Here is a 27,813-nt window from a genome sequence, read left to right as displayed (position 1 = left end):
TCTCGTTCCGGCTGTGCCCCCATCTAACCCCACCCTCTCGTTCCGGCTGTGACCCCATCTAACCCCACCCTCTCGTTCCGGCTGTGACCCCATCTAACCCCACCCTCTCGTTCCGGCTGTGCCCCCATCTAACCCCACTCTCTCGTTCCGGCTGTGCCCCCATCTAACCCCACTCTCTCGTTCCGGCTGTGCCCCCATCTAACCCCACCCTCTCGTTCCGGCTGTGCCCCCATCTAACCCCACTCTCTCGTTCCGGCTGTGCCCCCATCTAACCCCACTCTCTCGTTCCGGCTGTGCCCCCATCTAACCCCACTCTCTCGTTCCGGCTGTGACCCCATCTAACCCCACCCTCTCGTTCCGGCTGTGCCCCCATCTAACCCCACCCTCTCGTTCCGGCTGTGCCCCCATCTAACCCCAGCCTCTCGTTCCGGTGACCCCATCTCGTTCCGGCTGTGACCCCATCTAACCCCACCCTATCGTACCGTGTCGCCCTCCACTAATCGCTGTCGTCGTCAGACCAGCCAAAGTCATCCATGGTGATGGCCATGTTCAGTTTGCGTCCCTCACGGACACTGCAGGACTTGGAGGAATTCTTTTTTGCTTGCATGTTCAACTGCATCCCTGATTGGCTGACGAGGTTACCGCTGGGAATGTTCATATCCAGGTCAAACACGCCCCCGAATCCTAGCATGAGCTTCTGTAGGCTGGCCTGGCCCAGATCCCCGTTATTGCAGGTTGATGAAATCTGACAGCTGACTTCCGAGCTATTGCTCTCCTCCATGTGAGCCTCATAGAAGGACTCGGCACTGAGAGTGGCTGCCAAGGGGGAAATATGTGAAAACAGCTGCAAAAAAAACAAAACCGTGAGGTCAATTAAAAGTTTGTAGATGGTGGAAATGCGCTTGAACACTTACATTTAGGTTAATGGGATACTACAGTGCTCATACCCTAGTGAAAAATAAAATATATTAAAATGTTTTTGAAATACATTTTACACTAAGTATACTACAAATACATTTATATTTATGTACTTAATATAAATATCATGCAATTGCACTTTTAGTATACTAAATATATACTTAAAGTCTGCTAAATTGGAACAACTAATTTTGTACTTAATGCACTTTAGTTATCCAGAAATAGTGCTGAGGTCCAACTAAAGATATACTTGATTGTAGGTACACTTTAAATATCTTACATATTATACAAAGATCATACGATCCTTACTAATAGTGATATTCATGGGTTTCAGTCACGTGACTTTTTTGTTGTGGCCGCCATCTTTAGGACCATTGCGTTAAATCGCATAATCTCTCCCTGGTGATCGGAAAGATGTTGCACACTTAAATAGCACAGATGAAAAGCAACGGTATTTAAATAAAATAGATACTTTAGGTATAGATCCGTATTTACTGTTAAACGAACTGCTGACTCCACTAAAGTCTAGTAAAAACTTGCCAAATTTTACGTTTGCTGACATTTACATCTAACGTTACCTCGTCCACAATCCCTCTCCATGTCCCCACCACTTTTGAAACATCTCGCGGCACGGATGTACCAATACACATAAATAAAAGTAAAATAAGAGGTGATCTAGCACGCTGAAATGTGTTGTTTTTTAAATCAAGTGATCAAAGTGCTTGTTGACTCTGGATCAGTGGTGCAGAAACAGTGTTCTCACGTGACTCGCGCACACCGCACAGTCTTCACACGGACGCGCGCTTTAATGAAATCACAAAATAAAATGCACACATGTGTTCCTGACTGATATACAACCACTGATAAACACAATCGATTTTAATAAGGGTTTTTTAATAAAAAAGGGTACGAGGGCGGATTAGAACCCAGAACCTCTGACACGCTTGGCAAAAGTTCCGCCACTGGACCATCAAAGTACATATGTAAAATAGTCGGATTTTGAATCTCATTAAACAACAAATTAAATTAAATGGACTATTTACATTGATTGCTGGACATCGTAATGTTATTGTACAGGTATATCTGATTTATGATTTAGTGTTGTATTAAATGCCCCCATGAAGAAAATTTTCTTGATAACAGGAAGGGTAAGTGGCACTCTGTTAATCAAGCAATATTAACGTTACACCAGTAATCGCTGAACATAAAAGCATCGCTGAACTGAATTGCTAATAATGTTGGTAAAGCACATATCTCTTGTATTATCAGTGACGTTTGGACACCTTTATTTTCAATTCTCATTTATTTGTATAGCGCTTTTCACAATCAAAGCAGCTTTTTTAGAAAATGCATGTGTCTACATTACAATTTAGAGTGTCCGAGTTATGCATTTCAGCAATGTATATAAATCATGCAGTTAGCTAATAATCTATTAATTTAAACAATGCATTAAGGCAGAAACAGTGAGCTGTAGTTTAGCATACTGAAGCAGGTAACAACAACATAATTCAGCCAAACGTATAACTAAGGTTATAATGTAAATATAGATAGCGGTCTAGAATAAGGTTGTATATAGAGAGTAAGTGTTCCAATTGTAAACTACATGTTTTAATTTAGCTAGCTAACCTGTAATTTGCTAATTTTACTTTTATTTAAATTTCCAGGTCAACGTTAATTTCTCAACATATCTTTGTGATTTGCTGTTATCACAGTTTACAGCACAGCAGATAGACGGCATGTTGCAATTCGGTCCTACAAATGGCGGCCGCTCCACTGTGTGACGTCACATGAAATCTATGAATTAAAACATATTTTAGGCTTAATATTAAGTACTACAAATAAAGTTTAATTATAATATTTATATCAGTAAGTCTCAAGCGATATGTCTGTAAATATATTAATGGTTTGTAGTTTATTTATTATGAAATAAATGTATTTTAAATACAGGTTTTTTTTCACTAGGGTATTATTTCATTTTTCCATGATAAAGATTAAAAAAAATAGTTTTAGAGATACCAGGGATACTCACAAACAGCATTTCTACCTAAAGAAATACTTTAGAACGGATAATATAGTATTAATGAAATAAAAGGCTATTTAAAGGGATAGTTCACCCAAAAATGAAAATTCTGTCAGTAATTACTCACCCTCGTGTTGTTCCAACCCCGTAAGACTTTCGTTCATCTTCGGAACACAAATTAAGATATTTTTGATTAAATCTGAGAGCTGGATCACTCCTCCATAGGCTGCTAGGTAATTGAAACCTGTCAGAGACGTGAGAACATAGGCTCACTGTGACGTACAACACAGAAGCGCTGCGCTGTTACACTACATGAACGAACTCAGAGGCCCACACAGAAGAAGATGAATAGTTGAATAAAGTCGTTATTTTGGGGGGGTTTTGCGCACAAAAAGTATTCTCGTCGCTTGATAAACTTATAGTGGAGCCACTGTAGTCACTCGGACTATTTTAACGATGTCTTTACTAACCTTCTGGGCCGGCAGGTTTTAATTACAATAGAAGCCTGTGGAGGAGTGAGCCAGCTCTCAGATTTAATCAAAAATATCTTAATTTGTGTTCCGAAGATGAACGAAAGTCTTACGAGGTTGGAACAACATGAGGGGGAGTAATTACTGACAGAATTTTCATTTTTGGGTGAACTATCCCTTTAAGAGAGTACATTTTTCTTAGAATACACTTTCATGACTGTTTCTTATCACTCCTAAGTACACTTTAAAAATGTATTAATAATCTTTTGTCATGCTTTAAAGTAGTACACTTGTTTTAATCTTGACTGAGTCTGGGTTCTCCCAAGGTTTTTTTCTCCATTCTGTCACCTGATGGAGTTTTGGGTCCTTGCCACTGTCGTCTTTGTCGCCTTTTTTCCCATTGGCTTTTGGCTTGCTTAGTTGGGGACATTAAATTTAACATTTAATTTAATATTCAACACTATTATTGATCTGCCTGCATTGACACCATTATATGAGAACTGAACTGAGCTAGATGATGACATCACGGTTTTCTCCAGAGCGGCTATATATATATATATAAATTAACTAAATTAATTAATAACTTTTTACAACAAAAATGAAACATCCCTGAACTTACTTAAGCTGGACAGTGACACTATTTTCTTCTGGAAACAAAGTTTGTTGCATTATTTTCCTGTTATCTCTGTAAAGCTGCTTTGAAACAATCTGTATTGTAAAAGGCCCTATATAAATAAATGTGACTTGACTAACATTCTAAAGCACATGCAAAGTACATGATTGTAATTTTAACTGTAATGTGTTATTCGATACTACATTTAAAGTTAATATTTTATATTTACCAAATTAGAAGTTCATCATTACTAATGTGCAATTACATATATATTTAAATACAATAAAAGTTTCAATATTTCAATATTTCAAAGACAGGTATTTAAAGGGATACTCCACTTTTTTTGGAAATAGGCTCATTTTACAACTCCCCCCCAAAAAATGACCAAAGAGTTTCGATATTTTTCCTATTTAAAACTAGACTCTCCTGTAGTTACATCGTGCACTAAGACCGACGGAAAATGTAAAGTTGCGATTTTCTAGGGTGATATGGCTAGGAACTATACTCTCATTCCTGCGTAATAATCAAGAAACTTTACTGCCGTACCATGAGAGCAGCAGGCGTAATGATATGACGCAGCGCCTGAAAATAGTTCCGTTGTGTTGACGGAAGGTAGCCTATTTTCCATAGACAGTATAAGAAGTGGACAGAGCCATCTCATTGGAACTCAGTTGAGACAGTTGAAGCCCATTTTTAGCGTTTTTTGAGCACTTCCGTTCCTGACGCGCAGACTCAAACCGACTCAAACTAAGCTTGATGACGTGAGCAACCTGTCTGACAGACGTTAATCTTCTTGTAGCTGTGCGTGAAAATGGCCAACGTTAATCTTGCAGAGACGGGGAACTTGAGCAAAGAGTTCTTTATCGTGAGTGAGCAGGAGTAAGTATTCCGTTGCTTTTATGGACTCATTATCTATGGGCTTCTCCCTTGACGGGACGTCCCCCCGATTGCCTGCGAGCTTCTCCTCCTGTCTGTACGGTAATTTCTGTACAGCGCGACAGAGAGTCGAGTGGTTATGACGCAATCGTTAGCCTATTTTTACAAAAACTGTTTCTACGGGGCCATAATGTAACATAGGAGGTAATGGAGCCCTTTATACATTGTCGTGTTTCTTTAGAAATAAATAATGGACAAATGGAGTCTTTAAACGCCACAGATGTAAAGTTATTCGCTGTCAAAGTGACGCCAAAATGAATGGGAGTCAATGGGAATGCTAACGCAAGTGAAGTTCTGCTACAAGATGGCGGTACCCGGCCGGCTTCAACTTCCGGTCGATGTATTACCCCCTTGCTATTTTCAGGCGCTGCGTCATATCACTACGCCTGCTGCTCTCATGGTACGGCAGTAAAGTTTCTTGATTATTATGCATGAATGAGAGTATAAAAGTTTCTTAGTGCACGATGTAACTACAGAAGAGTCAAGTTTTAAATAGGAAAAATATCGAAACTCTTTGGTCATTTTTTTTTTTAGAAATGCTAATGGTCTTGTCCACTTCAATGATGTATGCTAAGCTATGCTAAAAGTGGTACTGCCAGAACCGGAGATCGGCTGAATGGATTCAAAAATGGTAAAACTCAACAGTTTAACTCTGGGGGAGTTGTAAAATGGGCCTATTTCCAAAAAAAGTGGAGTATCCCTTTAAGTCCTACTCAAAAATCGAATACATTTTAATTTAATGGCAATTAATATGCAGTGTCTGAAAACAAACATTTCAATAAAGTATATTATTTCTTTTTTAAAAGTATGCTTCTTTCTCACAAGGGCATGATACTGTATTATGCAGATTTTCTCTGTGCACATGACCTACTATGTCTGCCAAAATTCCCACAACACAGTCAAAGCACACTACCACTAATGCTGCACACAAAAGAAAAGTTTTGTTTGATCCAGTCTTTGTTAAAGTTGCACTACTCTTTTGTGACTTCCTACATTTTAGGAGTGCTGCAGGTCATGTGAAAACACGACAATGTCAGCAACTTACTGAGCATTGTATTGTATGGGGTATCATATAAAACTCCTGATTAAAATCATAGTGTGTACTGTGTCATTTCTTCTTTATCCTATCTCAGATTAACATGCAGAGACAAATAAGTCATTCATAGGTGGATTTCCATCAGAAAGTATAAACACCGTGACACTATTTAAACATCCAGACCAGCATCTGGCCCAATCAATGGAGTTTTGGATCGGTTTGTCGGTCCAATTACAGAATAATTGTGAATCCACATTATCATTATTTGTATTACATTTTTGACAAACTTCATAAAAGTGTTCACTAGTGTCATCAAACAGAATTGTAATATAATAATGGTAATAATGAGGATTCTCAAACTCACCCCTTCTGGATAGCAATATTATATACCGTACTATGTAGTACATAGTAAGCACTAAAGTGTGGTTGCAGAATGAGTAGTTATTTTGAACACAGAATGGTGAAGGCTTACAGGAGTGCAGGATCGGGATCTTTCCATGAGTCTGTTTTCCCACTCTGTCAGTCTTCTTTCTCTTTCCGCCAGCTCTTGCTCCTTACAGCTCAACTCTCTCTCCAGCTGCTTCAAGCGTTCCAGCGTCTCCTCTATCTCACACCTTACAGACAGAAGACAGGACGATTTAACAACACATTTAACCTATGCATAAAAATAGAGAATAATCATTTTGTTATTACACCAAAATGCATCTTTGACCTAAAAAAACCTCACAATTGTCTGCAATTTCTCTCTGTGCCAGTAGGTGGCACTGTACGCTAAACAATAAAACCCCCCACACAAGTCTTTAGTGTGGCTATTTATAAACCAGTATGTGAAGGAAGGCCAGAATTCTCCCCACCCCCCTCCTCAACCCCTCTGCCCTCAAAAGCCATATCAGCCCCTGCCAAAACCTCTCCACACACACTCTCAAAACCTTCCTCCTGCTAGAATTGATTTCTCTACCACTCTCATGAGGAGCGTTTCCAGAATGTCTCACCCTCCCTCTTCCTCCCCACTCGCTCTCTTTTTCCATTCCTCAGTTCATTTCTCCCTTCATGCACTGCAGCTCTGCTGAAGTCCAGCACTCATGGTGTTTGTTTCCTCCATTTGTGTCTTTATCTTGCAACTTGTCCCTCTATAGAAACAAAACCTAGTCTTGCTACTTACAAATGTTTAAAAGCAAGTGCAAAGTTCAATACAAGTTAAAATAATTATAATAATTTCAGAATTATACAAGCTTCATATTTCTGCTTTTAAACTCCAAAATACCTCATAAGTGTACATAAACACTTGCTTTGCTAGTTTTTACAAATCAACGGATAGTTGAAATCATTTTCTTCAGTAATTTCCACATTGTTCATGGCTCTTATACAGTTTATGCCAAACCTGGTTTTCATTTTTGTGGGTTGTGTAAAATTGGCTATTGATTGTTATATGTGCCCAAAGTATACACTTTTTAGAGTTAGGATACGAGTACATGTGAATCAAGCTTGTGTCATGTGCAACTATTTAACATCATTTGGCAACTTTATTTTGATTTATTTGACAATTATAACCTTAATTGTGAACAAATAAAACAACTCTTAATGTTTACATTTTTAAATACTTTTTTTTTTTTTATTGAACACTTCAGAACAAAAAAAGTTGCCAACGAATTGTGGACTGTACGTACCTCCACTCCGCTTTGTTATGTAAGAAGGAGTTGCACTGGTCTGGCAGTTTGCTGTCATTTTTCATGGTCTCTAGGGTGCTCAGGACCTGTTTGAACTGTGGCCTTTCCTGGAGATGACAGAGCGCATTTATTAAGGTAATTCTTTAATTAGCACATTAATTATGTAATACAGCAGCTAACTCAAAAGTATGTTTGTTTCCAAGCCTTATAATTATAAACTCATCCTGTCTCAAATTGTTTCTTTTTGGGAACAAACACGTCATAATTTTCCCCATTTAAATAAATCCTGCTCAAAGGGGCGAGGCCTGATTGAGTTGCGCTAATAGTGTGTTAAAACTTGTGGTTATGGTAAAGGGTGTGACATTTCCGAAATGGTTGACTAACACACTGGTTCAGCCGGCCAATCAAAGCACATTGCTCTTTTCAAAAGGAGGGGCTTCATAGAGACAGGAACTAAACAGAACGTTACTGACAGACTGGGAAGAGAGGAGCTGCAACAATGTCAAATATGTGAAAAATAATGTGTTTTGTTGTTTTACATTTGAGCATGATAACCTATTCTAGTAGACGCCAAAAACAAAATCAAGACTTTGTAAAAGGGCATAATATAGCCTCTTTAAGACCTGTGTACACTGAACTGAGAATAAATTGCATAGTTTGCAACAACAGCAAAAAATTGCAATGAAACTGTTCACATATTATTTTCACCTTTCCTTGAAAGAAATACACTAATTCTCCACTCTCTAAAAAAAGAACAACCTGCCTGATTCATGCAGTAGGCCATGTTATTTTGGACTTGATGTGAAGATTAAGTCATTTTGTCAAAAGACAAAGATGCAGTTTCATTTTAAAATCTTGATTTGTTGTGAAAATCCCTAAGACATCATTTGAACAGATGTTCCTCACTTGTCAGTCTCTTTGGATAAAAGCACCCGCTGAATGACTAATTATATTAAGAGTTTCTAGTGATCCTGAGCATCATACTGTATGTATTACATTTCGTCTCAGTCCCACCAAATACCTTGGGCTCTGCAATCCAGCAACATCTCATCAGGTCTGCAAAGCTGGCGGGACAGCTGCTGGGAATGGTCGGCCTCTGGAACACATAACCCACACAAATACCACAGACACATGCACACACATTAGAATCCATTTCAAAAACCCATTATAGCAGCCATTACATAAAATCCTAATTTTAGCACGAGTCCAGCTTAAGCTCCCAACACAACTGCTGCAAAGCGCTCCTCTGGGCTAAGTTTACATCACAAGTCAAATGAAGCGTATATCTCCATGTTCAAAGAGTCTGATATATCATAACTGGTATATAAGGATTAACAAAGAGCTTTTACATGGGTGCTGTTTACACTACGAAGTGATAAAATTGAGTTCACACTCAAGATAATGGAACTTTAAGAGCATGTGAGGAGAGAAGCTGTAATGGAGACTTTTTTTTTGATAAGCCACACATGTAGGAATGTAATACTGTCAAAGTGGCTCGTCCAATAGAAAACCAGCTCTAGTAAATATATTGCACACAGTATTACCGGTATTTCGGACAAACTGTATTAGCACACCACATAATCAAGAGCCCACGAGAGAATGGAAACTGCTCCTTCCCTCAGGGAATTTAACATAAACGAAAATATCTTTTCATCCATCGTTTGACCTCTCCCACTACCCTTCGCCAACATTTTCTCTTATAAGTACTTTCTCCCTTCCTCTCTGTCTCAGGCTGGGATGTTTATCTAAAAAGGTTTCCTGACTGTCCCCCTACAGCACTAAAACCACTGTGGTCTAATCTGATGGCATCACGGTAGAAACGCATAAAGAGAACTGCAATATATCTTATGCTAGCGCTCAATAAAAGTTGTAAGGGGTTCTCAAACACGCACAGAGTGAAGCCTTTAGATCAGTTTGCTATAAATATCCAACTAAAGCAAGCAATGGAATCCATGATCATACTGTTCCATTACCCATAAGATGAACATAAAACACAACAGTTCCAAAACGTTATCATTAGATGTGATCTAGATGCAAAGTTTGAAAACTTAATCAGCGTAATTAACCTTCTAAAATACATTCTTTAAGCCAAAATTCTTGGGAAGCATCACATATAGCATTTGTGAGGAATGCGATGGGGAATCGAACTGAACCCTTAATGTAAACACCTCCAAATTAAATTTCAAATGGATTGGAAGGGGTGGTGTAGACCTGAAATAATCCGATCTATAGGAAAAAATTAAGCATGTCAAAACTTAAATTCAACCATTTTCTCAATCGGATTCGAAAATACCTTGCTCACAGCACGCAGTGCCATGACGCATATGTTTACATTTGTTTAGTTTACATATTTACATTTTACAAACTGGTCAGTGGAGGAGACTGAATGTTTAATAAATATTTGCTAAAAAGCTCTTCTGACATACACTATATTGCCAAAAGTATTGGGACACCCCTCCAAATCCTTGAATTCAGGTGTTCCAATCACTTTCATGGCCACAGTTGTATAAAATCAAGCACCTAGGCATGCGGACTGCTTCCACAAACATTTGTGAAAGAATGGATCGCTCTAAGGAGCTCAGTGAATTCAAGTGTGGTACTGTGATAGGTTGCCACCTGTGTAAGTCTATTCGTGAAATTTCCTCACTGGTAAATATTCCACGGTCAACTGTAATTGGTATTATAACAAAGTGGAAGCAATTGGGAACAGCAACTCAGCCACGAAGTGGTAGGCCACTACCACTTAAAATCACAGAGCGGGGTCAGCGCATGCTGAGGCGCAGAGTGCGCAAAAGTAGTTAACTTTCTGCAGTCAATAGCTACAGACCTCCAAACTTCATGTGGCCTTCATATTAGCTCAAGAACAGTGCGTAAGAGAGCTTAATGGAATGGGTTTCCATGGCGAGCAGCTGCATCCAAGCCTTACATCAGCAAGTGCAATGCAAAGCGTCGGATGCAGTGGTGTAAAGCACGCCGCCACTGGACTCTAGAGCAGTGGAGACGTGTTCTATGGAGTGACGAATCACGCTTCTCTGTCTGGCAATCCAATGGACGAGTCTGGGTTTGGCGGTTTCCAGGAGAACGGTACTTGCATGAATGCATTATGCCAAGTGTAAAGTTTGGTGGAGGGGGGATTATGGTGTGGGGTTGTTTTTTAGGGGTTGGGCGTGGCCCCTTAGTTCCAGTGAAAGGAACTCTTAGTATTTAGTATTGAAAAGTATTGCTTAAAGTAGTTCAGTCTAATTAAGGTGGACTAGTTTGTTCGACATTTATGTGTTATGTATTTTTATGCTCTCTGAGTATTGTGTCATTAGCTTAGCAGCATGCTAATGACAAACTCTAATGAAATCTACGGTGACTGTAATGGTCACTCCGGAGCACATCCCATGTTTTAAATGGATCTGAGAGTACCACACTCCTATTTGTAGTTGATTGCATGATCAAATCAGGCAAAATGTGATGCATTAAAAAACAAGGGAGATGTGTGAATTACAGCTCAAATTCTGGAATTCTGAGTTCTGTGGGGACAGATTTCATATGGGCCTGTTTATGAGGTTCTATTCTAGTTAGGATGCAGCTGTCTATGTAGGGCAGAGGGCAGTTCACTAGGTCTTGGAACAAAGCCAAGGAAAGAGTCTTCCAGGACATCAACAATGTATGACACGGACATATATTCATAGGAAAACTGGCACACTTTAACAGCAATATATAACTACACTAACATTGTAAACATTGATTCATGTGGTGGTTCTACAGTATTAACATTCGTCTCTTAAGAACACTGAGGGATTGTGGGATACTGTGCAGTACCTCATGTTTTTCCACCACCAACCAGGCCACCTGCAAACCCTCAAAACCTTTAAATGGCACTTCTCTGGTCAACATCTCCCACAGAACCTGCAAGACCAACCACAAATTAGACAATAAATGTCCATACGTCCTGCCATTGCTCTCTGCAAAGAAAAAAACAAAACAAAGCGGGCATATTTCACAACACAAGCATATATGGGGTGAACAACACTTGGAATGGAGGTTATGCAGACTGTGCTTGAAATAATTCATTTAGACAGTCAAACATACATAGACACACAGCCTTGTGTATATATCCTTGCACGAACAATCATTTAAATAAGTTTAATGACTTTAGACTGATTCTAATTCTAAAATACAATATGCTATACAGTATAATATAGTTATATAGACTAGTTTTATGTTTTTTTGTCCCTTTCAGCTACACAATATGTGGACATTTTATGTTTTCAGTATATATGGAAAAGAGCTACACTGTAATAAAAAAAAAAAAAAAAAATTTAATTTATTCTTGTGATGGGAATAGATGAATTTTCAGCATTACTCCAGTCTTCAGTGTCTTGATCCTTCAGAAATCATTCTAATAATGCTGATTTGGTGATCAAATTAAATTTCTTTCTTTTCAATGTTGAAAACAGTTTAATATTTATTTTGCTTGATATTTTTGTGGAAACCATGACACTTGATCATTCAAAAAAACTTGATCACACACTCATTCATGTATAAATATGAGTACTGACCACGCCGTATGAGTAGGTGTCACAGGTTTCTGAGACGGGTAGACTCTGGATCACTTCAGGGGCCATCCAAGGGAATGTCCCCACAAGAGACATGTGTGTTGTGTGAGAAACCAACTTAGAAGCTCCAAAATCACAGATCTGACACAGACAAAATGCATTATGCAGTGACAGTCACATTGATATTTTGGGCACAGTTTAAATCCTAGATTTTATATATATAAATATACACTGAACAAAATGATAAACTCAACACTTTTGTTTTTGCCCCCATTTTTCATGAGCTGAACTCAAAGATCTAAGACTTTTTCTATGTACGCAAAAGGCCTATTTCTCTAAAATATTGTTCACAAATCTGTCTAAATCTGTGTTAGTGAGCACTTCTCCTTTGCCGAGATAATCCATCCACCTCACAGGTGTGGCAATATCAAGATGCTGATTAGACAGCATGATTATTGCACAGGTGTGCCTTAGGCTGGCCACAATAAAAGGCCACTCTAAAATGTGCAGTTTTACTGTATGGGGGGGGGGGACACCCCCCCCGAATAAAAGAAAAAAAAGGTTGTTGATTGTGGCCTGTGAAATGTTGGTCCACTCCTCTTCAATGGCTGTGCAATGTTATTGGATATTGGCAGGACCCGGAACACGCTGTCGTATACGCCGATCCAGAGCATCCTAAACACATTCATTCATGCTGACTGCAGGAATGTCCACCAGAGCTGTTGCCCGTGAATTGAATGTTAATTTCTCTACCATAAGCCGTCTCCAAAGGCATTTCAGAGAATTTGGCAGTACATCCAACCGGCCTCACATATGCAGAACACGTGTAACCACACCAGCCCAGGACCTCCACATCCAGGATCTTCACCTCCAAGATCGTCTGAGACCAGCCACCCGGACAGCTGCTGCAACAATCGGTTTGCATAGCCAAAGAATTTCTGCACAAACTGTCAGAAACCGTCTCAGGGAAGCTTATCTGCATGCTCGCCGTCCTCATCGGGGTCTCGACCTGACTGCAGTTCGTCGTCGTAACCGACTTGAGTGGGCAAATGCTCACATTCGATGGCGTCTGGCACTTTGAAGAGGTGTTCTCTTTACGTATGAATCCCGGTTTTCACTGTACAGGGCAGATGGCAGACAGCGTGTAAGGCGTCGTGTGGGTGAGAGGTTTGCTGATGTCAACGTTGTGGATCGAGCGGCCCATGGTGGCGGTGGGGTTATGGTATGGGCAGGCGTATGCAGGGACGTAGCTATTGGATTCGGGGCCCCCTGAAAAAATATTGATGTGGGCCCCCACCACCCTCCACCAATATCATATACTGTACAATAGATGAACATGGAGACCTACATATAACAGAAGATGGTGATGTTGTTGTAAAACCTTTATTTTAAAAGTTAAATGTTTATATAAAAATGACAACTAATAAAAACTAACAAAAAGCAAGAAATTGTTAAATAATAATAAAACCAATTTTTAAAAAGTAATATTTTTTCCCCCCAATCAGTCTGTTATAATTCATAAATCAAAAAGTAAACATTTAGAAATTGACAAGAATGCAGTCTAATTAAAAAAATGAAACCATTTATTGCCTTATTTTTTAATAAAGATAATATGGAACTGGTAATATTATTAAATAAAGCGAATACAATTATTCATCCAAGTGCAGTGTGTTGCATTCGTGTTTTCTCGATGTTTTAAATATCATCAGCCGGCAGGTCAAATGCATAATGCAATGCGTCGTGACTCGTGTAATTTTTTTAAAACTCTATTTACAATAGTGTAAAAAGGTCGATTGCGGCGCGCACCGATAATAAAAAATGACTGTACACGGCAGACTGTAGACGGAAGTTTTCTAATTCCCAGCGAAATAACAATATATAACCGGTCTTTAAGAACGTCTTGATCGACTGGGATACAACCACTCTCCTTGCCTCCCTCTCCGTCTTTTCCTGGCATTTCTGGTACCTGATTTATGTTTTCTTTTCCCCGACATTTTTCAGTCAGTCAGTCTCCTGCTCTTCCACCAAGTTCATCGTTATCTTCAGGCTGCCGCCTCAACTCTGATTGGTTCTGTTCACGAGCTGGGGTGGGACTTACAATTTTATTGGGTCCATCTGATGTTTGTCACTGACTCTGACTGAATAATTAATAAATACTTTAGGTCGGACTAAACCATTTTTATGGAGGTAAGAGAAGCAGATATTTGGAAAAATATTTACCCAAATTGCACGTTTTTGTGGTTTTCATTTAAATCTCAGGCATACAACTAACATAAATATTAGAATTATTCATACAACAGGGGCCTAAATAGTATAACTGCTGGATTTTGTGGGGCCCCCTGGGCAGCGGGGGCCCCTATAATTGTCACCACCTTTCACCCCACTAGCGACGGCCCTGGGCGTATGTTATGGATAACGAACACAGGTGCATTTTATTGATGGCATTTTGAATGCACAGAGATACCGTGACGAGATCCTGAGGCCCATTGTTGTGCCATTCATCCACGACCATCACCTCATGTTGCAGCATGATAATGCACGGCCCCATGTTGCAAGGATCTGTACACAATTCCTGGAAGCTGAAAACATCCCAGCTCTTGCATGGCCAGCATACTCACCGGACATGTCACCCATTGAGCATGTTTAGGATGCTCTGGATCGGCGTATAGACAGCGTGTTCCAGGTCCTGCCAATATCCAGCAACTTCGCACAGCCATTGAAGAGGAGTGGACCAACATTCCACAGGCCACAATCAACAACCTGATCAACTCAATGCGAAGGAGATGTGTTGCACTGCGTGAGGCAAATGGTGGTCACACCAGATACTGACTGTTTTTTTCACTCCAGATAACGACCAGATACCCAATACAGTAAAACTGCACATTTTAGAGTGGCCTTTTATTGTGGCCAGCCTAAGGCACACCTGTGCAATAATCATGCTGTCTAATCAGCATCTTGATACTGCCACACCTGTGAGGTGGATGGATTATCTCGGCAAAGGAGAAGTGCTCACTAACACAGATTTAGACAGATTTGTGGACAATATTTGAGAGAAATAGGCCTTTTGTGTACATAGAAAAGGTCTTAGATCTTTGAGTTCAGCTCATGAAAAATGGGGGCAAAACAAAAGTGTTGCGTTTATAATTTTGTTCAGTGTATATGAATGTGAATAAAAAAAAAAACAGGAAACACACCTTTAATACATTGTCTGCTGTTAACACGACTAATAGAGAGAAAAGAAAATAGTCATTGGTATGTAATAATCATGTTTTGCTTGTGAAATTGCTCACATCACAGCTAAAAACGTACCATTTCTTGACTTCAGGTCCCTATGAATGACTTTCACAGGGGCCTCGGCATGTAAATAATGCATTCCTACAGGGAAACAAATCACAGTATCAGCCATTAGCTCATAAGGAAAATGTGACTGAGCTGAGCTCATTACATAAACACATGTATTCATACAGACACATACCTTTAGCAATTTCCATCGCCCAGGTCATTACTTGACCCATATCCATCTCCTCACTGTCAGCACTGGACAAATATTCATACAATGATCCTCTGCTGGCATATTCTACAACACAAACACACACATATACATATCATCACATGTGTCAACTAAATGTTGTGGAGCTGATATATATCGCAGGTGAAAGCTAAATAATTCTATTGTTATATGGATGCCAAAATATAAAAATATAAAAAAATATGTAAAAAATCCAGTTTCACAGTAAATTTTGAAGTAGTGTTTTAAGAAAAAAGTAGACCTCATATACACTAAAAGTTGGTTTTCTAAAGAAGTATCTTATGCTCACTAAGGCTGCATTTATTTGAAACAAAAATACAGTAAAACAAAAAATCTACTTTTGTAAAATATGTTTTTATTTTTATTATATTTTATAATGTAATTTATTCTCCGGTTAATTACTCCAGTCTTCAGCGTCACATGATCTTTTTTAGAATGCTGATTTTCTGCTCAAGATACATTCCTTATTATTATGATCAATGTTTAAAACAGTTGTGCTGCTTAATATTGTTGGGGATACCGTGATACATTTTTTTTAGAATTCTTTGATAAATAGAAAGTAAAAAAAACCCAGCATTTTTTTAAATAGAAATCTTTTGTAACATTTATATATATATGTTGAGCATATACATTGCTCAATAAAAGTATTAATTTCTTTAAAAACAAAATCATACTGACCACAAACTTTTTGAACGCTAGTGTAATTATTAAACATTTATGAATGTGTATTGCTTGTCATTAGCTATGTATCCAACCACCTATTTTTATGCGCATTTTGAGATATCGCATAAAAAACGCTGGATCGAAACGACATGATGCAAATAAATTCTAAAAATGCACATAAAAAATGTATGCACTCAATTGAGGTGTCATGCGCAAACTATGATGGAGACACATTTAACAAATAAATCCCTTGATGCACAACAAAAACTCACGTGACTTTGTGACAATTTCATTGCACAGCATCTCAAATGTTGATTTGATCATTCTGAAATGCCTGAACCAAAGCCTGTCATCAAAATGATTTAGTTTAATGACCTCCCAGAAGCGTCTCTCATGATTGCGTTCACAAACACCAGGCATTCAAATGCATTTATTGCTTTTTTTGTTATTTATAATGAAGGAAAAAAAGAGCCACAGTTTCTTCCCCGATTCCAGAAACTTCCATTATCATTACAGATATTTTGCGCCAATCACCCAGTAAGTGCTGATTATGTTCTCCTGAACACATGGGATGGAAATGCCGCTTTATTTGCAAATGCTTTATGCGATATTCCAATTTTGCGCACCAGTTTAATTCGCAACTTTGGATGGAAACATATCTATTGTAACCAATTTTACATATAGAGAAGTGACAAGGAGTGAGAGAGGCAGGCTGAACAAGCAAAAATCTAGTCTCATGTCGAGATGTCAATCAACACATGAGATCATCTATCACCAACCCTCGAGTGAAGTCAAACACAGCTTAGCAGACTCAGGGTTTCCCATTTGCACACACACACACACACACATGGAGCGGATGCTGGCAGCAGGAGTTAGAAGATGACAGCATGCACAAACGTTAGATTTACTGAATACCCAGCTGACCAAGCGCTCTGAAGAGCCGCTGAAAGACATGCTCTCGAGAAATGATTAGGCCACATAAATCTGCTCATAAGCACATTTACATCCCTGGAGACAAAGATCACAATAGGATGTTTAAAAAAATGGCAAGACAACTGTGTAAGCGTTTAAGTGTGCGTGTGTCCTCTTTATGAACTCTCCTCACACTCAGATTACACACAAAGCACGGCAGTATTACATTTTTGGGATATCATAGCATCCCTTACGAAAGACTAATCACAAAGGAGATCTCTATAATATCTTATCTATTTCTCTAAGACAGCAATGAGATGAAATGGAGAACAAATGGAGACGACTTCTTACAACTCTTGCCTCTCACAAAAGTTGTAGACAAGATCTCAACGATAACTGAGAGAAATACACTAGCAGTCAAATGCTTGGAATAAATTAGATTTTTTAATGTTTTTGAAAGAAGTCTCACCAGCTCACCAAGGCTGAATTTATCTGATCAAAAATACAGTAAAACAGTAATATAATTTTCACCGGAAAATTTAATCTGAACAAGTAACATCCACTTTTGTTCTGACCAACTAAGGGAAAAAAATCATTGCAGTAAATCGCGCTGATTACATCTAACAATCGCTTATCATATCACGTAAAACCGTGCAAATTATACTTTGTTCTCAAGTTGTTAATGTTCAACATCAGCATTGCGTGACTACATTTACTTTAATAATAATTTTTAACCCAAAAAAGCTACAGACTGCAGCTTTAAAATGCAATTTCTTCCTTCGAAGGTAAAGCTGAATTTTCAGCATCATAACTCCAGTCTTCAGTGTCACATGATCCTTCAGAGATCATTCTGATATGATGATTTAGTGCCCAATTATTAATGGTGCTCAATTATTGATAATGGCTCTTATTATTATCAATGTTAAAAACTATTTTTGCTTCTTAATATTTTTTGGTGAAACTGTGATACTTGTTTTCAGGATTCTTTGATGAATATACAGCAGAATTGAATGGATGTATTGAATTGTAACTTTACACATTTCTTTACTGTCACTTAGCCCATAATCTTACTTACCCGAAACTTTTAAAAGGTAGTATCACAGTTTCCACAAAAATATGAAGCAGCACAACTGTTTTCAACATTGATAATAATAAAAAAATGTTTCTTGGGCAGCAAATTATCATATTAGAAAGATGATTTCTGAAGGATCATGTGACACTGAAGACTGGAAAATTCAGTTTTGCCATCTAAGGAATAAATTACATTTTTAAATATATTCAAATAGAAAACACTTATTTAAATTGTAATAATATTTCACAATATATCTGTTTTTGATCAAATAAATGACACTTTCAAAAACATTTTAAAAAATTGTCATGAGCATTTTAAGAGCAATAAAACATTTGTTGGTGAAACAGGTTTGGTTTGGTTATGAAACTGAAACATTTAATTATTACCTGTGACAATGCCATAGTTGGGTGTTTCCAGCATGGCTCCGTAGAACTGAATAATATTTTTGTGGCTCAGGACACTCAGAATCTCAGCCTGGACGAGGTGAAGAAAAGAAAAAAAAACAGATGCCGAGGTGAAAGTCACCAGACTGCGGTCAAACACTGAGGCTCAAATGAGTGCTGCATCAATGTCATAAAACTATTTTTTCATTACAGTATGTCGAGGTCAAATATTACACTAGAAATGTACGTGAACATGGAGCCATTAGCAGTATTGTGGGACATGTCCGCTGGGACTCGAACTGAATGGCATCAGCCAGGAAAGCTGCTAAACTCCAGTAAACAGTGGAACAGACTCTGGCAGTGCTGCTGAGCATGCATTAACACTGACAGTAACACACACCGCCTGCAAACCCACATTAAGATGCTACATTTTACACTTACAGTATATCAAATTGACTTTAGACAAAGAGAAATAGAGAAAGGCGGGGGAGAGATGATGGGGAAAAAAGAGAGACGGTCATGGAAAACTGTAGATCCTTACACTCCCCCGCTCTCATGCAAATAAACAAGTCTGATGGATCGATGGAAGACAGGAAATGATGTAACAATGGCTACATTCACACAGGCTGCGTCCAAATTCCTGAACATTTGGATTATGTACTAAATTTGATAAAGAATTTACTTTTTGACCAATGTATCTTCTGTATACATGATGCTAGTGCAACGGAGGCCAGCTAGTAAGATCGTGAGTGGAACTGGAGGGGTTACATTAGCAATAGCATGTTAAAAACTCAATGGATGCAGGATGTCGTCTGGTATTGTTCGCCTTACGTTTCATGAATAGTGAGTATTCGGAAATCCTGCTGATTTGATGTATTGCTTTTTGCATATTCTGTTGCATAGTACGCACATTTTCACTTTCAAAACAAACTGGACTGTGCTTGAACACAATTGCATTTAGCATTTCAAACAGGCCTGACAACCATATTCTGATGCGGTGTGTGTGAATGTTGCTGATAACAGACTGTAGATTTATCAAAATAGCAAATCTCAATTGCTTGATTGTTTATATTGTCACAAAATGTAAACTATATTATCGTCCAGCTCTAATTTGCTAACTATAAGGTAGAAGATATTAAGATATTATAAACATTAACATCATGATTTTCTTTAAAGCTGCTTTGAAACAATGTGTATTGTATAAAGCGCTGTACAAATACAATTGGCTTTATGCACAGCTGCACTACTTCCTGAACTTTAGCCAGCTCCTTTGTTTCCTGTCTGCCATTATTGGACAAACTGATTAATCCAGGTGTGCCTGGCCTCAGTAACAATAATCAGGCACACCTGGATTAATCAGTTTGTCCAATAATGGCAGACAGGAAACAAAGGAGCTGGCTGAAGTTCAGGAAGTAGTGCAGCTGTGCATAAAGCCTATTGACTTGAGTTGGGTCATTTGAGCTCAAATAAAAATAAGAAGCTAAAATGACAATAAATTCATCTGAACTAACCTCATCATCAATTTTCAACAGTTTTTTGACAGCCACTTCTTTGTCCTGTGAGATCCAGTGTGCCCGATACACACTCCCAAAACTCCCACCACCGCAGTTCTCATAAAAGCGGATGTCATCGAAGCGGATCTGAACGAAGCTAGCACTGAGGGACGACATCTCATACTGACATTCACTGTGGCTGTAGAAAGAGAGAGACAGACAAATATAAGGATGATAAAAACTATAGATTTGGTCTTTAATTAAAAAACATCCAGAGTTAACTATTTTTTCAGTTTGCAATGTTCCTTTTTGCTGATCTGGATTTGTTCGCCTGGAGTTTTTATTTACTCTTCCAAGTTTTTGTTTAGTTTTGTTGATACAAACCTCTTATATGAGCGGGCCTTACAGGGAACCCTACACTGAGAAATCCAGCATAAATCAGCAGGAATTCCATGTTGGTTTATGCTGGTTAGAACAGGTGGATCAGGTCAGGAGAGTCATGCTGCACTCAAGCAAAAATGAGCTGGTGTAGCAGATCAAACCGCACTCCTGCTTCCCATGCTGGTGACCAGCATACCATGTTCGGCCCAGCATGCAAAACATACCTCATGCTGGTGATCACACAACTAATCTACAGTGATCAATAAGTGTGTCAATACATATGTACATTATATGAAGACTGCTTATTTATTAAATAATAATAATAAAAAAACTAATAAAAATGTCTAAGTCAAAAGTACATATCAAAATTACTACACATAAAATGAAAACTGAAAATATAAAAATAAAATCCAATTCAAAATATTACTAAATACTATGATAACATATACATACCAAGTTCTGTCATGAAACTTTGGATGTTCACATCACATCTGCAGCCAATGAGCTGGCTGCTCAACATTTAAATAGCTGGTTAGCGTTTACCAGAGCCGGACAGTAACAGAGTACATTTACTTGAGTACAGTCCTTAAGTACAATTTTGAGGGATCTGTACTTTACTCAAGTATCATTTTTGGGGAGTACTCATGACTTTACTCAAGTACATTTGAGACGCAAATATTGTACTCTTTACTCCGCTACATTTCTATCCATAACCTTGAGTACCCGTTACTTCTTCTAAAAAAAAAAAAAAGGAAAAAAGAAAAATCTCGGACACCCTCAATTTGTTGTTTCCCTCTCAAACGTGATTGGATTGTGCAGACGCCACTGATTGGGACAGCCTATCATCAATCACCTTCAGCTTTCCGCCAAAGTCAACTCCATGGTCAGATTTAGATAAGAGACGAAACCATGGACGAAACAATGGATGAAGACACAGCAGGTCCATCCCGGGAATGTGCCAACCCGTGGCCCCACCTCGCCAGACTATTTCAATTTTCTGAACAAGTTAATGATAGTTTTCGCTAAAAGAGTTTGCTGTGTTTACCAAAACAGACCTTCATCACCGCCTACAAAAATTCATCCTCCAACTTGCGGATTAAAGCAACATGGTAAAAAGATGAAAATGACTTGATTTTACTTTCAATTCCTTTTACATTCTCCAAGGTATTAACATTAACATTTTTCATAACTCCATGTAGGACGTTTCTGTACATAAATGTAAGCACTGTGGCAGTAGTAATGCAATATTTAGAAAATGTACTCTTGATACTCAAGTACTTTTAAAAACAAGTACTTCAGTACTTTTCCCTGATCCCTTTCCCACTCTACAGATAAAGCATTGTTGAAAATCCGGTTCGTGTACCCCGAAGTGATAAAATAAAATTCTGTATCAAATTTATAGGCAAGAAGTAGTTTGTTTAGGCATGGTTTGTAGGGAAATTACAAACCTGCGCACACATATTCAAACGAATATAACTATAAAATACATTTTTAATGCGCATGTGAACACCATCAGGTCACAGGTTCGCATTTAAAGTCTGTTTAGAGAGAACGCCGTCGTCTTAGTGGCCCCTAATGTAATAACAAACGATAATTTTGCTGGAAGTGAATCAATCAAAACCAACTTTAGCTGGAAATAACATTATTCAAAAATCGCTATAAAGCCAAAACAATCTCTGTTACCGTAAATTGCATGTTTATCTCTGTAAAGCTGCTTTGAAACAATGTCCATTGTTAAAAGCGCTATATAAATGAAGATGACTTGACTTGACTACTTTTACTTAAGTAGACATCTGACTGTAGTAGTTTTACTTGTACTTGAGTAAAATTTAGCAAGGGCTATCTGTACTTTTACTCAAGTAATGAAGCTCAGTACTCTGTCCGCCTCTGGCGTTTACTATAACAGTTTGCTGCGCGCTTTCAGAGTTCTTCTGAAAGCCTCCACCTTCCCCAGCGCCACCTGTATATATCTACCACGGGTAATTATTTTTATATATGCTATTTGTGCTGAAGCCATATGTCTTTCAGCAGCATATTGGTGTATGTATTGCAGTAGCAAGTTCCTGTACTTGATATAAAATAAATAAATAAATAAAGACTAGAATATTCCATAAAAAAAAAGAATTGTCAATTTTGAATTCATGGTGACTTTAAGATATAGGCTAAACAAACTACACCATGACTTCAGCATCGCCACTATTAAGAGTTTGAATCAATGAAGCTGTGTGTTGAGTTTTCCTGTTCGATGTGCTGATGTATAATGACCGCCGATGTAGTCACATTTAACCACTTATTAGTGACTTATTAGTAAAAGCTTTTTTCTTTTTTAAATCACAAGTGGAGTATTACTGGTGTATTTTATGTCGTAGAATAAAAGGTGAAAATGTCTTGAGCTTGTGTTCACCACCTTTATTTCAGGCATTTAAACAAGAACTCATCCGAAAAAACTCACTGACTTGAGGACGATGGAACCAGAAGTGTAATAATGCTAACATGCTCACATAACTGCAGGATGACTTGGCTTGTATCTGCCTTCAGTCCTTCAGTGTATTCTGCTACATCTGCAAAAGGACTCCTGCCACTTTTGTCTACACTACTTTACAGGCTTTATGAGAACACAACAATAGACAGAATAGAGAGGTTGGGGGATGAAAACAACTACTGTAATGTTTTGGATTACTGTTAAAATAGAGAGTAGGGATTGCTATTTACACAAAGTAAAAAACATCCTACAAATATACACCAGAAGTAGCCTGGCAAGCCAGACCCACATCAAGATGTTAGGTCAGGGAACACACCATTGGCATGCCTTAATCCGAGGGGCGGGATAAACGGTTGTCTTTCAAAATCCTCTGCACACGCAATAGGATAGCGCCACAACCAACCAGAGCAACGAACGGCTGTGGATTAGTGAGTCCCATGCGTTTTCACACCAGGGTATCCGGTCGTCAAAACTCTGAACACATCTTACTTTTTTAAGAATGACTTAAGTGACGTTCTCTTAACTTCTCTTAAGTCCTCCAGAGTGACGGCCAAAGCTGATTTGAAAGACCGCTGTTCGCCAGCAGCAGCAACATCTTCTTTGTTTTCAAGTAGCAGGGAAATCACACGGAACCGTCACAACTCTGCCGTCATTATGTTAAGCCCGCCCACCAACTGTATACACGATGTGATTGGCCTGACCAGAGTTTGGTTTTTCCAGCTCGAAAGCCAACGGAGAGTTGCTAGACCACAATGGCTGCAAAATAAATGTTGCTGCCGCTAGGGTGCGTCTAGATTTCTAGGCTACACCAGAAGAATATAATAATAAATAGGGGAAATGTAACCATCTGACTATAATTTTGAACTATAATCCATAATCAAATTTAACAATGCTCTGGAAACTCTGAACTGTGGTTTATTGAACTGAAAACTGGAGAAGACAGGAAGTTCAGCACTTGTTGAGGTGTTTTTGCACTGACAATTGCAGGCAGCCATGAAGAACTAGGGAGCCAAAAAAATGGATATGGATATATATAACTCATGTTGCTTGTCAAGAACTTTCTGTCACAATGTTGGAGTCGGCCTGATTATTTTTCCAAGATTTCCCATGTCTATGATATTCCGATTATGACGGGGGCCATACAGGGTTTCGACTGCTCTATTATATTCTGAGGTCATGAACCTTACAATCAATGGAAGTGTGTGGGATTTTTACTATATCACTATTCACCAAGCAACAGTTGCAAGTCTGATTGCTTATATATATATATATATATATATATATATATACACACACACACACACACACACACACACACGCTAAAATAAACTGTTCAGAAATGTTCTTTATAACACCATTAAGGTTCTAAACACCACTTTCAAAACATGGTTCTTTATGAAAACTGTTCTATTCAGCACCAAAAAGGCTTCTATTATTGTTACAAGTTGTTACAAGAACCCTAATCCGGTACTGATTAGAACCATTTTTATTAGAAGTATATTCGTTGTTTTTTTTGCAGTTGACTTAAAAAAGTCCTGCAAATTTTTTATAAGTACAAATTTTCCTTGTAGTCTCTCAGTGGGGTTATAAAAGCTACATGAGTGCAAGAATAAGAAAAAAAATGTTGTTTCAAATATTTATAAATCCCACTGCAGGATATCTGTTACTGCTTGAGCTGTCATGTCAAATAACCATAAAGTGTGCTGCAACAGTTTGCAACAAACACCGGCTGAATGTGTCTGTATTTGATCGTTTTTCCAAATCCAGGAGTGCACGTGTATAAATTAATGTTCATGGAATTCTTTCCCACCAGCCTCATGTTTTCTTTCACCTCTAATGTAGTAAACTCTGATGTAGTTGTAGTTAGTGGAAATGGGGGTCTGGTATCTTATGCATTACTAGTACATGCGTCACTCTTTCCTGAAATCTATGACCTAACCTCAGATTGGTTTCCCCGGTGTAGAGAGAACAAGCTATATACCGCCTATACCCGTCCCGCACACAGTATCTATCACTTAAAGAGCGCCCAGTCGCTAAAAACAACCCGCATATCATCTCTGTGGCCCCTGGCTGTGACATCAGGGGCCAACAGAAGGCAAGTGTGTCACACGTTCGACTATTCTTAACTAGAAACAGCTCATTCATACCTCTGACTTGATTTATTGCTAAAAACAACATCCTAATGTTTAAAATATTAACTGTGCAAAGAATATACTTTCAGATAAAACATTCATTTATAGTATTTCATCGTCTGTGTCCATATGCATTTGTTCTGTGTAAAGCAATTTGTAAATTTTGTTGTTGTTGTTGCTCTTAAGTTTATTAGCCTACTTTTAATTCACCACCATTTCATGTTCACTTAATGTTACTTTGGAAGAGTTTGGAATACTTTTAAATCATTCTGGAGCAGTGATGGGAATAACGGCGTTATAAATAAACGGCGTTACTAACGGCGTTATCTTTTTCAGTAACGAGTAATCAAACGAATTACTGTTTCCCCCGTTACAACGCAGTTACCGTTACTGACAAAAAAAAATGTGGCGTTACTATAATTGAACTCACTGAAGCGGCTTTCATCCGAGTAGGCTCTCTCTCCGCCATAGGACCTGCAAAGTTTTTTTCTCTGGTGTGTGTGTGTGTGTGTGTGTGTGTGTGTGTGTTTATGAGGCGCCGGAGTGGACAAAAGCGAAGCGATTGGCGCGAGCGCGCTCAATGCGCGAGAGAGACCGAGTGTGTCCGAGAGCGCGCTCAACAGTTGCGCAAGAGAGACCGAGGGTGTCCGAGCATTATATAGTTTGTTTATAAATAAATGACACATATCTGCAACGTTAATTAATTTACATGGTTATACAAATAAAATCAAAAAAATTACCGTCAGGTAACGTTCTGTTTAGGTTATAAAATAAACCCGAAAATAACCTGCAGGGAACATTCACAGAAAACATCTTTGTTTGACCGGTTGTAAACACGTGCGGCAAACATGTCTAGAATTTGGCTTAAATAACCTCTGATGATGACGTTCGCTATAGGTTATAAAAATAAACCCCCAAAATATTATATTTTAGTATTATATTTTTTTTTGGTAAATTGTTCAGTATTATATTGAGAGAGCACTTGTTAAACTGTTTACTTTTGTTAGGAAGAAAATACTCAGGCTACAGTATGTCTACTAGTTGTGAAGTTGTGTAACAGTTTTATCATTTTAATATGCACAAAGAGTATGTATATTTTTTATTATTATTTATTCATTTTTGGTACATTTCTTAAGAAGCATAATTTATTTTTAAACTTATTTGTTGGCCAGTTGGGGTCTGTGCGATATTAAGTAAACCATCTATAATGTTTTATTGTTCTACCATAGTAATGCTAATATTTAGAATAATATATTGAATTTAATAGGCGTCTCTCACATTGTCCCACAGCAACATTAAAATAGAATAAATTATTATTATAAAACATTGAACACTAATCTACACTATTAAGTGTCCATTTCATTAATTTAACATATTTAATACTGGGGGCATCCAAATTATTTGACATAGGCCTATTTGATTTATTTTATTTTTTTAAGTAACGCAATAGTTACTTTCTCTGGTAATTAGTTACTTTTATAATGATGTAACTCAGTTACGAACTCAGTTACTATTTGTGAGAAGTAACTAGTAACTATAACTAATTACTTTTTTTAAGTAACATGCTCAACACTGTTCTGGAGACTTTTTGGAATACTTGTGGAGATTTTGGAAAGCAAAAACATGGGCTAAGTGACAGACATTATGTCACATTCTCCTGAAGTCGTCAAACACGAGATCAGCCGCAGAGTTAAAACTCTCTCCAATAATGTTATATTTATTTTTAACACATACATAGCATAACGTGTATTCTGATTAAAATGTAAAAGCGTGCTTTCCTACCTGTTAGTCGTGTTTTCCGTGCGGTCCGGTGAAACGCGCTGGCCTGTCGCTCTCTGAACAATCCCAGTCATAAGATAATATGCGGAGCCTCATTGTCTCGTGTTACTGCACTTCCATAAGAGGACACTCGCTTTGGACCAGTGGACAAATTATGAATCCTACTACGGTAAAGGATTGGCTTATGAATATTAACTACGACAAAAAGACTTTACGTGGTAAACACATTGGAGCGTCTAATGCGTATCCTAATTAATATTCATGAGTCAAACTGCGATTCGTTTATTCGTCAGATTAGCGCCCACCCACTGGCACTTCAGCCAATGGCGTAATAGGCAGTCGGCACGTTACCTAATTAATATTCATTAAACCTATATTTACCATAGTAGAATTCGTCAGTTCTTGAGCATTGATACTGTCACAAATTTGATGACAATAGCGCCTCTACACGGACAGACAGACAGCGACAGGGTATAAAACATGAAAATGCAAATGAATGAATCTGTACCTGCAAAACTTTCCACCAGCCCAGTCATGTGGCAATATGTCTATTCTTTTTAATGTAGCATTTGAATATACATGAACTATTGTTCTGTTAAGCATACAACGTTAGTTCACCCAAAAATGAAAATTCTTTTAAACTGTTTAAAATCTGTTAAACTCTGTTTGTGTTCCTCTGATGAATTAAAGCCATACATGTTTTGAAATACATGAGGGGGAGTAAATGATGACAGAATTTCCATTTTAGGTGAACTAATCCTTTTTCTTCCCAAAGAAATA

At 38.2% G+C, this 27,813-nt stretch overlaps 1 protein-coding gene and 1 long non-coding RNA gene across 2 annotated transcripts; both read right to left on the bottom strand.

The window, feature by feature from the left end:
- Positions 1-453: 453 nt before the first annotated feature.
- On the bottom strand, positions 454-27,194 carry LOC130101304 (mitogen-activated protein kinase kinase kinase 20). The gene is made up of 12 exons (XM_056266975.1): positions 27,037-27,194; positions 20,278-20,458; positions 18,770-18,857; positions 15,683-15,784; positions 15,517-15,582; positions 15,402-15,430; positions 12,211-12,348; positions 11,471-11,557; positions 8,682-8,756; positions 7,661-7,767; positions 6,466-6,607; positions 454-844 (listed from the first exon to the last, which is right to left on the bottom strand). Exons 1-12 carry the CDS (start codon positions 27,105-27,107, stop codon positions 497-499), a joined length of 1,434 nt encoding a protein of 477 aa, XP_056122950.1. The 5' UTR covers positions 27,108-27,194; the 3' UTR covers positions 454-496.
- LOC130101305 (uncharacterized) lies at positions 21,759-22,500 on the bottom strand. Its single transcript, XR_008808968.1, has 2 exons — positions 22,422-22,500; positions 21,759-21,948 (listed from the first exon to the last, which is right to left on the bottom strand). It is a non-coding gene; the product is annotated as an uncharacterized LOC130101305 (long non-coding RNA).
- Positions 27,195-27,813: the final 619 nt, after the last annotated feature.

This window comes from Rhinichthys klamathensis, unplaced genomic scaffold (genome assembly GCF_029890125.1).
Source record: "Rhinichthys klamathensis goyatoka isolate OS25496 unplaced genomic scaffold, OSU_Roscu_1.1 h1tg000254l_1, whole genome shotgun sequence".
In the NCBI taxonomy this organism is placed as follows: Eukaryota; Metazoa; Chordata; class Actinopteri; order Cypriniformes; family Leuciscidae; genus Rhinichthys; species Rhinichthys klamathensis.
The sequence above is the reverse complement of the archived record's forward strand: the minus strand, read 5'-3'. Positions and strand labels throughout refer to the sequence as shown.

Excerpts from the sequence above, each read along its gene's own strand:
- LOC130101304 (XM_056266975.1), bottom strand. The coding sequence starts at position 27,107 with ATGACTGGGATTGTTCAGAGAGCGACAGGCCAGCGCGTTTCACCGGAC. Across the intron at positions 20,459-27,036 it reads ACGGAAAACACGACTAACAG|CCACAGTGAATGTCAGTATG; the intron begins GTAGGAAAGCAC and ends CTCTTTCTACAG. Across the intron at positions 12,349-15,401 it reads CAGCAGACAATGTATTAAAG|ATCTGTGATTTTGGAGCTTC; the intron begins GTGTGTTTCCTG and ends TGTCTGTGTCAG.